Source organism: Cryptomeria japonica, chromosome 9, assembly GCF_030272615.1.
Source record: "Cryptomeria japonica chromosome 9, Sugi_1.0, whole genome shotgun sequence".
NCBI lineage: Eukaryota > Viridiplantae > Streptophyta > Pinopsida > Cupressales > Cupressaceae > Cryptomeria > Cryptomeria japonica.
Window position 1 is genome coordinate 553,487,448 of NC_081413.1, and position 14,180 is coordinate 553,501,627.

Below are 14,180 nucleotides of genomic sequence, written 5' to 3' on the forward strand. Positions count from 1 at the left end.
GGAGAGGAGAGAAGTTATTGTTATCAAACTTTAATTTAAGTAGTGAAATTAAATTAAAATTCCTTTTTAATATTTGAAAATAATATTACCAAAATTTAGTTAAAATATTCTCGTGGTTGAAAAGATTTATTTCTAATTATTGAAAATGAGTGCTACTAGAATATAAAAAATAATGTTTTAAAATTTTATCCATAATTCAACTAAAATTAAAAATTTATTACAAAATTTATATAATATGTCGATTGAGTTATCATGTCACTATATACATTGGAATATTTGTAAATGGATATATAGAATAAACTTATTTATAAATTTAATCTTTCAATTGTTAAATTTTTTTTATAAAATTACAAATTGTTACTTTCTAATTATTCATTTTTAAATAATTAAAATAGATGTTAAAATTGACTATAATTATTTTTGAACCACAATTCTTAATAAAGATGAAAATTAGTCCAAGGGGTTGAGCTTAATTGGTTAAAACAATGGGTTCTCACATCCAATCAAACATAATAATAATAATAATCGGCTTTGCCCTATTACCTACCAAAAAAAAAAAAAAGATGAAAATTAAAAATTAATAAATCAATAAAATCAATATTAACAAATTATAAAATATTATAAAATTAAACTCTACTCCAAACATAACATTTTAAAAATATACAAAATAAAATTTAAATTTAAAATTATAAGTAAAACTAAATTTTAAAAAGTAAAAAAATGAAATACAATCTATTAAAAAATTTAAAATAAATATTTTTAAAAAGAATATAATGAAAAATCAAATATTTATATTGGTTAATTTTTTTTTAAAATATAATAATTATTAAATATAATTTAATTATTAGTAAAAAATTATGAAAATAAAAATATTTATTATAAATTTAACTATAATACAAATGGAATAGAGGTGGCTTCATTTTATAGATGAAGTACGTTTTGGTTATTAATGAGAGTTAAATGCATTTACGTAAGGTATGGAATTACCGGGTCCCACACGCAGCAATTGGAATGTAAACCGAGATTAATAATTGAAGTAAATGTCTAAAGTTTGGAAACTTATTATTATTTTTAAATAAAAGCAAATAAATATAATTTTTACACTATTGTTACTCCTATTAGCCAATAGGAAAACAGACAAATAATTTTATTTAAATCATTTAAATATACATAAATATAAAAACTATAAAATGACACTCAAATTTTTAAAACTCTGAAAAATGATTGGACAGTTTAAAAGGGAAAATGCATCGAACGGATGCATATGTATCCTACCTGTGGGCAGGAACAAATAATATGACCCCAAAACTTTAAGAAACAACAATTAAGAATGATTTGAAATTTAGACCAACTCAAGCCACAAGTTCTTATTCCAAGCCAACAACATAGATCATTTTTCTCTGCACGTTGTTTGAACCTTGACTGGATTCTTCCACCACAAAAGGGGTCTACTTCTGCGTCCCTATATAAAGAGCAGACTGAGCAGAAGAAAATACGCAGCAACTGAGCTCGAAACGAGAGAAAGAGCAAAGCAATGGATTTCTCAAGTTCTTTGAGCACCCTCATTTTTTATTGTGTAGTAGCCACAGTCATTAGTGTTGTATACATGCTCACAAAGCTCAGAAGCAAGCCATCTGAGAGGCTGCCACCTGGACCGCGTCCCTGGCCGTTGATTGGCAACATCCTCCAGGTGGGCAAGAATGTGAACGAGTCCTTCTCTGAGCTGGCGAAGATCCATGGCCCCCTCATGACCCTCCACCTCGGATGGCGGACAACTGTGGTGGCCTCCTCGCCCGCCATGGCCAGACAGGTTCTCCAAACGCAGGATCAATCCCTGTCAGCACGTACAATGATTGAGGCTGCCAAGTGTCTCGAGTACGGAGAAAACTCGCTGGTGTGGAGGGACTGCGTGCCACGCTGGCGCACTCTCCGACGCATCTGCACCACCCAGCTGTTCACCGTGAAGCGTCTGGAGGCACTCCACCAGCTGCGGCGGGAGCAAGTGAGAAGCATGATGAGGGCCATTTATAAGTCCACCTCAGCTCCTCTGGATATCGGCCACGCTGCCTTCCTCACCAGCTTCAATATGGTGGGCAACATGCTATTTTCCAAGGACATGTTCGACTGGGACGAGTCGGAAAAGTCTAAAGAGTTTAAGAAAGCGCTCAATGAGATGCTCTTTGTTGGTGGCAAGCCTAATTGGGCTGATTATTTTCCTTTCCTGAAGCCTTTCGACCCGCAGGGCATAAGGAAGGAGATGACTAGGATTTTTAGGATTATGTTTGCAGTCTTCGATCAATATATCGACGAGCGCCTGCAGAGCGGGACAAGAAGCGAGGAGGCAGACAAGGATTTTCTCGATATTTTGCTCGAGAGTAAGACCGAGACTGGGGAGAAGCTCACAAAGTTTGAGATCACACGCTTCTTCTATGTAAGTATATCTATCAATCTATCCTGCAAACAAAGTATGAGATCACTAGCTGTCCATCTTATATCTAGTTTTAGTTTTAGTTTGGAGAGAGTTTCTTAACAAGATGATTTTGATGTTTGTTATGTTTATAGGACTTGTTCACAGCAGGGAGTGAAACAACTAGTAACACAATTGAATGGGCCATGTCAGAAATCATACGAAATCCTATGGTAATGGAAAAGGTGAGGGACGAATTGGACAAGGTAGTGGGGAAAGAAAGAAGAGTGCAAGAAAGTGATATTGACAACCTACCTTATCTTCATTCAGTTGTTAAAGAAACCTTTCGTCTACACCCAGTTTCTTCCCTTCTGATCCACCATAGAGCCCTTAACTCTTGTGAAATAGAGGGATATGTTATACCTAAGGATGCCCAAGTGTTTGTCAATGTTTGGGCGATTGGAAGGGACCCTAATGTATGGCAAGAACCAGAAAGGTTCTTTCCAGAGAGGTTTATGGACTCAGATGTGGAATATAAAGGGCAAAATTTTGAATTGCTTCCATTTGGATCAGGGAGGAGAATGTGCCCAGGGATCCCTTTGGCTCATAAAATAGTTCATGTAGTAGTGGCTACTCTCCTTCAATGTTTTGATTGGCAGCTTCCCAATGGACAGAATCCAGGAAAGTTAGATATGAGCGCAAAGTTTGGAATCACATTACAAAAGGCAGAACATCTGGTTGCGATTCCCACACCTCGCCTACCACATCATATCTATAACTGATTGCTACTAGGAAAGGGGAAAATGTTGTTGCTCACTTTACGACCCTATCTATTTCTTCCTAATTAGTTACTTTGGTATTCAGCTATAAAACACATATATTGTCCCTTTATCTCACATGTTTGGGAAGTAGTAGTTTCTTTAAGTAGAATTAGTATAAATAAAGGGTTTAGCATCAATGGATCATCCATGATGAGTTATATTTGTATTTAATCAAAGGGCATTGTTTTTTTGAAAAGGTGTGTAATATTCTATAATGTGGTTTTGAAGCAAATCAATATAATATTATTTCTATATTTATTTTTCATATTTTATGTTTTTTCGTAAATCTATTGTAAGTCATATTCTTTCTAGAACCTTTCACAACTATCTGCCATATGATCTCACCTCATTTTCTTAGGATATTTGGTGATTAAATAGTGGTTGTAGAACTAAAAACAATGTTTATTTATTTTTTCAAAAATACTCAGGTTTTTTCTTTCTAATTTACTTATGTTTTTATTTCTAGGGTAGAAAATTTGTCAAGATCAAAAGTGGTTATAGATGTTGTCATGCCCACTTTTTAAAAACAAGAAAACCTAATTTAAAAAAAAATAAAAATAAAAATTTACTCTAACTCCAAGAGTTAACCCATATTGTATTAAATATATAAAAATATAGTATTATTAACCCTTCTCATATCCATAATGCTAATACCAACTTTTCCAACAAGTGTCCAAATTTATCAATATTAGTTTAGTTTGATTTTTAATATATATATATATATAAAATTCAATAATTTATTTAATTGTATGTCATTTTCTATATTAAAAATACCACGATCTTAACCACCAAAGTAATGCTTCTTGATACGAGTTCTATTATTGAATTTTATTTGCAGCCAATTGTCATTATTAGCTGATAGGCTATTATAGGTGGGAAGCACCCTCCAAATTTTACTGATGTTTCAAGTTGCAAACTTTTTCTATACGGTTCTCATGCTAGAAACTTTATCTCTATAGTTCTCACACTAGATTTGTCATGCTAGAATTTTTTTCTAGATGAATGAGATATTCCTCATGTGTAAAATAAAATAAAATAAAACTAAGGTCTTCTCTGGTTAAAAAATTGTCACACGGTAAAACAATTTTGCATTACCCTAATGACCGAATCGACGTCTACCATGATTGAATCAATGGCTATGCAAACTACCTTGACCAACAAATCACCCACTACATCCTATTAATGTCATTTTACCAGGGGCACAATGATATCAACATTATTTGCCTTGTTCATTATGGGAGCTTTGTTCCATTGGTTCCATTTGTGGTAGATCATTTGAGATCCAAGCAGTAGAATGAAGTTCTTCCTATAAATCTTAGGATTAGAGAAAAGATCCACTAGGAGGTCGACACCTAGACATCTAGACATTATCGTCTAAATGTGAATTGTTATGCCATTTTAGTCAACTTCCTTTGCAGGTAGGCACCATGTGTGAGGTGGACGTTTGAGCTGAACAAGATTTGTATAAGTATTTTAAGAATGTAGGTAGATTTGAGTTGCATTGAGAGTGCAGTAATAAGGAAAATAATTTTTGTAGGAAAAGCCCTTTTTTGTTTTTAGTAGTTGTTGAAAGCCCTGAAACAATAAGTCCATGTTGGTGACAAAGCAAACTTGATTTCTAGATTATAAAATAGAATTGCTAGGTGTGCAATTTTCTTCTTCTTCTTCTTCTTCCTTTTGAAATTACAATAAATAGGCAACCAAAAAGATTGTCTTCTCATATACAAATTCCATTCTTTTGGCACCATGTCATCGGGCGTAGGATAAGCAATTTGTGAATGTCAATTTTTATGTCCACCAATGATATCAGTCACTTTTTCTTTAACTCCTTGCTTACAATGAATCAAATCAATGAAGTAATTTGAGGACTAATATTATGTTGAAACTGTTTATTGAATGCATTGGCCAATTGTGGAAAAGAATAGATAGAATAAGGAGGAAAAGATAAATACCATTGCAAAGCTTTATCTCTAAAAGTGCAATATTTTTTTTTTGCCATGAGTCTATGATCATGAGAGAAATCACCACACAAGGTTTGGAATATTTTCACACAAGTGAATAGGTCACTTTTTCCATTATATAATTCCATTTGGGTCATTTCCACATTCTTAGGAGCAACCACATGAACCACATCAATAGATAGTGGGCTAACTATATCATATGTGGGGATATTGAACTTAGATTTGGTTAAAGAAGCCAATTGTTTTTGTAAGGATGAGACAATTTGAGTTAGGTTATTGATAGTGGCTTAATTGGATGAGTTGGAATTGAACATGCTAGATTGTGATGGAGGTATAGTGTTGTGATAGGTAGGTGGAGGTTGAGAATAAGGAGGTAGAACTTTATAGTATGTTGGTCAAGGGGATAGTTAGTAAACAAATGGAAGGCTCATGGAAGGAGGTATGTAAGAGTATTTATTAATAGGATTTCCCACATGACTAACATGTGTAGGATTAACATTTTTTGTAGAGTTATCCATGATAGAAGAAGTATATATACACACTAGGTAAGGATGTAGGCATAGGAGTAGAATTCTCAAGTTGTAGAAATAGAGTAACCAAGAGCTTTGACACAAAATTTTATAGGAATAATATTGGTATCAATAACATGAGCAATACCATGTAACACTTCCACACCTATCTTATCACTTTGAACCATTCTCTTCAACCCTTCAATCAAGGGGATTGCCTCACTATTTGGGTGTTCTTGACCCATCCATTGTTGAATCTCATCCAACTCATTGTGAAGATTCCACAATTGTTCACTAGTAAGCCTAGTATGTGAGTCATCCAAGCATCATGAGAAGTATGAGATGAATTGTTCTCCATAATGTTAGGTATGCCTTGTGTAAATATTGAGGCTTCACCCAAATTCCCATGGAATAGGTTATCAATGTAGGCTCACACCCCTCAATATTTAAGCTTTGGGATGCCATAAGCCTATAACTTCTTCTCACCAAGATGTTGGATATAGGTGAAAGGGTATCAAAATTCATGCATAAAGAAGGAGATATTGAGTCACACTATTTTTTATAATACAAGCTATATATATGGTTAAGAAATGCAATTTATTTGTAAAATGATTAACTAACTAATTGGATATTCTAAAGAAATGAGAGATGTAATAACTAAATACTTCTAAATATGAAAATAACTTGAAATAATAATCATATGTAAGCATATAAATGAAAAATTATGCAAACAACAAGTTAATTTTGTCAAAATAAATGAGGGTTTTTATGAATAAAACTTTTAAATTTATGTTAATTAATTAGATATGCGAGTGCAAATATAGTTTTATTAAAAGCGTACAAATTAGATCTAAGAATAAAAAATTAGAATTAATACAAGTACAATGTTTGGCTCACCAAAATGTGATGGATGGGAAAATTATGGTTTCACAAGTTAATCCTTGTAAAATAGGAAATGACCTAACTTTCCAACAAAAACATTGAAGGAAGGGAGAACTCAATTGATCTAATGCAATAGGATTGAATGCAAATTAAGTTCTTCATCCTTTTTGTTTAGTTAAAACTGATTTGAATGTATTTTAAATGCTAAGTCTAGGATTAATGATGAAGAATTGACATAAAATAACAGAGACAACAAGATACAAATACAAAATGTAGACAAGAGGCCAAATATGAGCAGAAGAAACATAAAAGCATCAGTGATAGAAAGTTCGACCTGAAAGCCTGACACCATGTGGCAATTTGAATTACAATCCCTTATGCCAAATGCAGATAGACTGGAATATTTTGGAATCAAGATGTTGCACAGAATCTGTTCCCTAAAGCTCATCGAAAACTTTTGAGACCATGGCAGATTTTTCATCCCGTTCCTTAGGTTTTTGCCTCTACAAAAGTTAGATCTAATCATTATCATCTCTTCTGTCAAAATCTTTGTTTGTGGCTCCTAAATCTATCACATGTACATAGAAAGAAGGAAAATATTGTTTTTGATGGGGGTTTGGCTTAGGTCAAACCCTGAGTTTGGAATTAAATTCTTGAATTGAATTGAAATGTAATGAAAATTCTTTTGTGAAAGCTTATCTTTTGAGAATAAGGCTAGATTTGAACTTGAAATGCTTGAATTGGAAATTGATACCTTGATGAATGTTGCATTGAAGTCTTCATGCCAAGGTTGATAATTTCATGTAGAATGTATTCATAAGTTATTGATCATGGATGCCATCACGAATGCTTAAAATTTGAACTTTAATATCTCCTTCACTACCTTGATTATTCTTGATTGCTTACTCACTTGAATTTGGAAAAGTGCAATTGAGATCTTGATAGAGAGATCATGTATATCAAAATGAAAAGGTTGGGATTTATTTTATACCTTATTGTACAAAATATATTTGAAATTTTGGGGCAAGCTAACACCAAGAATGTTTTATTGCCTTTAAGGTGTGACCATTGCAAGGTCCAAATTTGGGCCCCTTTTAGGAGGACCACGACACCTAGGGTGTCTTGGTCCTTTTAATTAGGATCCAAATTTGAACATGGTCTCAATCAAGTGTATAACATATTGAATCAAGGTGGGCGTGAGCATAATCAAAACAATATCAAGGCATAGGAGGTTGGAAAGTGAAAGTGAGTTCTAGGTGTAGACAAAATTGTGCAAGGCTACAATTTACGATGCTACACACATCTACCAAAAAATTTCCAATTATGGTACTTGACAAAAATCCACCCTCATCAAGCTTTGATGGATGTCCATGCCTTGTTTTGGAGCTCCCATTTTATCACAAGTATGGAGGGTGCTGACAAAGGTTGTTGAATCTGATTTACACCTGCCAATTGCGTTTGTTTGAAAGTTTATAAGGCTTTTTCAATAAATCCTTGTTGTGCTTATCGTGCAATCATTTTAAGCCATGAGACCACATCTTTTTCCAAGAATACTATCGTGCTTTGTCTATTCTTTGATGGATGTTCATACCCTATTTTCAAATATTCTATTTTGACATAGACATGGAGGATGCTAGCGAAGATTGTTAAATTTGGCTTTATGCCTACAAATTGCATTTTCTTGAAAGTTTATAAATCCTTTTCAATGAATCCATTATGTGCATATCATGTAATCATGAAATTTTAGGAGACCATATTTGTTTCTAGAATTTTGTCAAATAGTTTGCGTCCCTTCTCACTGCTTCCACACTTTGCATACATGTCTACAGAGAATTTCCAACTATAACATTTGACAAAAGCCCCCTTCCAATATGCTTTGGTTGATGTCCATACCCTATTCCAAAGCTTCCATTTTGGTATAGGTAGGGAGTATGCTCGCAAAAGTTGTAGAATTTGGCATTACCTTGCCAAATGTATTTCCTCGATATCCTCTAATTATTGTAGTCTATGAGAACACATTTCCTTGAGGCATTCTATCAAACAAGTCATGTTTCTTGTCTATCCTTCCACATTTTGCATACATGTATACCATGGTCGTTGCAACTACATCATCTATTTCTATGTAAATTTTGTAAGTAGATAACTGCAAAGAAGATAAAACAAAAAAATTACAAATTAGAAGAAGAAAATAAATAACATATTAAAAGTAGAAGAACATAGTAAAGAACATCTTGTTCAATAGATTAAGATGAACATATTGAAGAACATCATGTTTAAACTTGACTATTTATCTGATCATCTACCAAAAGTAAGGCTTCAAAGAATTTGATTTTTGAGAAAATAATCTAGATTGAACAAACTAACAAAAATCTTAGAATATTCATCCCCCCTCAAAAAATTGCCATCATTTTCCTACAGATGTTATATTATTTTTCTTTACCTTGAGCCGCAACAATGATTTGTTGCCAAAAAAATGGTGGGAAAGAAGGAAAAAATGGCCAATAGAATGGAAAAAAGGAAAGATGACATTAATTTCCTAGCGTGAGACATGTTTCTAGTGGGGAGCTCCCTCACAAGGAATAACCTATCAGATAATTAATTAATTAATTAAGATGACCGATTAAAAGTAAATACTTATTTTTTATTTTTTTAAAACCATTTTAAATAGATATTTATGTTTATGATTTTAAGTTGATCATAAAAAATAAAACTTAGAGCTTCAATTTTAAATACTTCATTTTTTAATTGATTTTAAATAATTGATTTTTTAATTGATTTTTAATATTAAAACTAAATTCATGCTATATTACAAATTATTATGTAGAACACATTAGAATAAGAAAGATTTCTCTTTCTCAGTCATGGCTTGATTTGGGTTTAAAATATCTGCATAATTTTAATTTATACATTTGAGGTGGACAATGAATCTTAACCACTATATAAAATAGCATTTGTCATGGATTGATAAATTCACTTTTGAATGATTTCACACGAGTGGACTATACAAGTTAACATTTGCACAATATAATAGGTGGGACATTCTTCCAAATTTAACCATGTGCAACCTAACATCTTGGGTGAACTATAGAATTTAATTCATGGATGATGTGTCTACATTGTTTTATCCTTCCTTGAGCTAAACATTAGAGACTTTACCTTTTGTAATTAGAAAAAAGTAAACTAACACTTTCGTCATAGAATTTAACGCATATTGAGATTGAAACTTTGTACTCTTCTCAACATTAACTTGAGATTCCTTTTTTCTTATGGACTAGAAGAACTATTTTTTGTTATAAGGTGATTTCATCTATCCATTCTTGTTAGGATATTACTAGGTTGATCAAACTATTTCCAACATTTAGCTCTATGAGAGAAAAATTATATACAAGTTTACAAAATAAGAATAATACAAAGATTAAAAAAATTATCACAAGATCATACAAGATATACCTTGGGAAAGCCCCCATAAGGGAAAAACACAACTACCAAAAGTATCCACACTCAATGTCTTATCTAGCAATGAAACATTGCAATGCATGCTCCAACCATAAACCTCCTCTCATGCATCATCCATGTGTCCAAGCACAATGGACAATCAATAAAACATCATATTCCATGCTTCACATATGCACTCTACAAGAGAGATCAATTCAAATCATAGTCAACCTTAATCACTAAACATGTACTTTATTTTTATAAATTCAAACTCATACAAAACCACCAAGTGGTATTGGCTCAACCATGTGTTCCAAAATAATGAGAGTACAAAATCATTGACCCTATTATTTACATTTTGGCACTAACAATTTTTCAGTATTAAATATATTTTCAATGTACAACCCACACATAAATTATCTAACCAATGTTACAACACATCTTTAAAAGTGAATCCCCAAAAATATTTAATGTGGCTAAACAAATCTCAAAAAATGCACCAAAATAAATATCTATTTCACATGATTAAAATAATTATTTTCTTACAGTACAAGGTGTGCAACACCCTTTTTCCTAACAATTCTAGACTTTCCACTTGGAAAGACACATTGCTCTCTTGTGTTGACATTTTTTTGCCTATTAAAATTATGTTAGTCATTGTCGCAGTCTTTATGATGTATTCTCTTAAATCCCTATGCTTTTTCTTGTCTTCAATGAAAAAATAATGAGGACCATCCTTTAGAGTGGCTTAGAGGCTAAGAAGAATACTTCTCTTGTAGCATGGGACTCTTTTTGTTCTTCTAAAAAGCAAGTTGACCTATCAAAATGGACTTGCTTCAACATGTGGTCTAGTTAAAATTTTGGCTAATACTTTGGTGCAAGAAGATTACATTCCTAAAGATATTAAATTTGTTACAACTTTGGAAGATTATGATAGTGAATGAGGCTCTTGGGATGTGAGAGGGGCATCTCTTTGCATGTGTTAGTGGATTTTTAAAATGAATAGATTAGGTAGTATTCATGGTTCATTGGATCGTTTTGATAGGGCTTTAATCAAGCACAATATTGACACTTGTGAATGCATTTTAGATCAAGCAAAAGAAGTTATCAATTCTACTTTATTTCATTTCATGTGACAATTGTTAGAGGATGTGTTCGAGTCAGTCATGAGGTTTTGCATGTATAGGCTATTTGGACCAATTCTAGTGAGAGTAACTGACTTGGAAGGCTTCCTCCTTATAACAATTGACTTGGTTCTTTCATCCTAGTACTTTGTATAAAGACCATTGCTTTATGGATTTTGTTCATCTACTGTGCATTAAACTTTTGAAATTTCTTTGAAGTAGTGTGAAGGATCTATTGAACCATTTGGCTTCAAACTTGTTCCACTCAAAATTTTTATTATTATTTATAAATATTAAATATTTTCAAATTACATATCTCTCAACGTAGTTAAGTTTTTCAAAATATAGATATTCTAGTTAACACAGCAACAAACACTTTTGTCTATGCAACATACAAAGTGCACTTTTGACTGTGATTATTAATTAATTAAAAATTAAAAAACAATAAGTTTTTTATTTTTAATTAATTATACTTACGATCAAATGTACATCCTGTATACTGCATAAACATTTCCAAAAAAAACTATGTAATTGAATCCATTCTTTCAGCTAGATGGACATTGCCAATACTCAACTTGTTTATTAATTACAAATTAGAATACAATGATTTTTTCCTGTTTTGCTAACTACTCTATCGAATAGTTAACATGCGCTGAATTTTGTTTACCAATGGAATAACAAACAACATTATTTGATAAAATTCTTTGGTCCAAATAACATTTGGTTGAAAGTTTCTCAAGCCTTTTAAACGAATCCATTTGGTCCTTGTCTGAGATCATTTCATTTCGTAACTCATTCCTTATGATGACATCTGCTCGAGGAATTCTGTGCGCTCTCCCTTCCGCTTTGATGAATGTCCATGTCTCTCGCATATACTGCAATCATTGAATTCGATGAGAGAAAATAATTTTCATAAAACTCGAACCATTATCTTCGGCAAAAGTCATTTATTCCTAATTACATTTGTACTAACAAGGTCATATTGAGTTGCAAAGATTTAGTTTGTCGAAGCTTTGAGATCATATTATACATCTTAGCATCAAGGAGGAGTATGTTGACGTGTGATGCATGAGCCTCACCACTATGCACTGCCATGCTACAGTTGTAATGTTAAACTGTTAGATTAGAAAGATCAGTTTGTCTTAGATTAGTTTTTGATTTGTCAGTTGTAATGTTGTCCATTAATGTAGAGAACATGCAAAATACAATCTCTATTATTAACAAAGTTAATTGCAGTTATCGTGTGAGACTACGAGTTGTTTCTAAGAGATTGTGCATCAATTGTATGCATGAAATATTCTAGTATATAATAGTTGCCTCACTATTGTTTTAGGGTACACGAAGATGTACGTCCGAGAAAGACTTTTGAGATGTAATCAATTTTGAATGATTGAATAAAAGTTTCTTTTGTGTGTTTATTGATAGAGGTGGATGGATTCGATCAATATCATATATTGAAACACAAATACATAGAAAGACACAAAATATATAAACAAATAAATTCAATCAATTCTTCCATGTGCTACAACACATTTTCATTAATAACTTGAATCCATTACATCTGCCTCCTTAAATAGAGATCTTTGGACAATTCTAGAAACATCTTAGGCCTTTAGTTTGATCTTACAAAACATTAAATATTTTTCCTTTCTAGAAAATTCTATTCAAATAATCATCAGGGTGGGAAAAATTACATATCCCAACACCCCCCTTAATTTCGACCACCAATACTGTGGCATTCTCAATTTCCTTTGGTCTTGACTGTTGTCTTCTTTTACCTCTTTCTAATGTCCACAACCAAGTTTCCTAACTTCAAATCCTTTTCCTTGCTTGATGCCTTTCTATCATTCTTCTCCCACTGTTGCGACAGTTCTTCAAAACTTGAATTTACAACTTCCTGGAAACTTGCCATCTATAGACTTCTTCCCAAATAATTTCCTTTCACTTGAAACATTTGTTATGCCTTTTGAAAACATTGATTGATTGCTATCAACTTTCCCATGCAAAATTTTATACTTAAATGAATTCTTGATCATACCTGTAATTTTTTGCCAACTGGATCCAAAGCTCCATCCACAATCCATTTTCATACCTGTCATATATTCATTATTTGATTCTCTATTCCAACACCTCTTTTCACAATGATTTCTCAAACCACAAATACTGCACAGAAGTAGATCCCAACATCTATCCTTTGTATGTCCTTTCCTATTACAATGTGAACACTGCATAGTCTTCATTTCTTGAATTGATTCACTTGAACCTATAGCGCATGTACTCATCTTTCCTTTACCTATAGAATATCCAAGACCTTCATATTTTGGCCTCCTTGGTTTCTCAATCAGATTCTTCATACCTTGTTCATGCTTTCCTAGACCTTTACCTTTGTAGATCCCATTCGTTTCATGATTTTCAGACCAAGATTCATTTCATTGCCATTACATTGTATATCATTATCATTTTCTTTTTCACAATCTTTATCACAAACTTCTTCAGCAAAAACATACTTATCAAATTACGAATTCAAATCTTTTGCATTCCATGAAACATTGCATACCAATGCCTTAGACTTCAAACATTCATTCTCATCTTTCAATGTTTTGATTTCCTTCAATTGTAAATTATTTTGTTCTTCTAATCTCTTAATATTTTCTTCCAAATCTTCATTCTTTTTTTTGACCTCATCAAACAACTTTAACTTTTCTTCTAACTCTTTATTTTTCTCATCAAATTTAATTATTTCCTTCAAATGCAAAATATGATCTTCTTTCAACCAAGTTAACTTTTCCTCTAGCTCTTCAATTTTCTCTTTATAATCACTAATTTCATTTGAAAGCTTATATTTTTTTGCTTTTATCCATATTTTACTTTTCTTCACTTCTATTAATTTTTCTTCTAAATGATCTATCTCAAAAATTAAATTTGCATTTTCCTTCAACACTCTTTCACCTAATTTTCCCATTGAATCAAACAATTTCTCATAAGCTAAATACCAAAACAACAATTCAACTTTAATAAATTCTCTTCCTTTTATTGCAAAC

At 32.2% G+C, this 14,180-nt stretch overlaps 1 protein-coding gene across 1 annotated transcript; it reads left to right on the top strand.

Moving 5' to 3' along the window:
- Nucleotides 1–1,506: 1,506 nt before the first annotated feature.
- On the top strand, nt 1,507–3,364 carry LOC131858030 (geraniol 8-hydroxylase-like). The gene is made up of 2 exons (XM_059210885.1): nt 1,507–2,431; nt 2,563–3,364. The coding sequence occupies exons 1-2, from the start codon at nt 1,535–1,537 to the stop codon at nt 3,187–3,189; spliced, it is 1,524 nt and encodes a 507-aa protein (XP_059066868.1). The 5' UTR covers nt 1,507–1,534; the 3' UTR covers nt 3,190–3,364.
- Nucleotides 3,365–14,180: the final 10,816 nt, after the last annotated feature.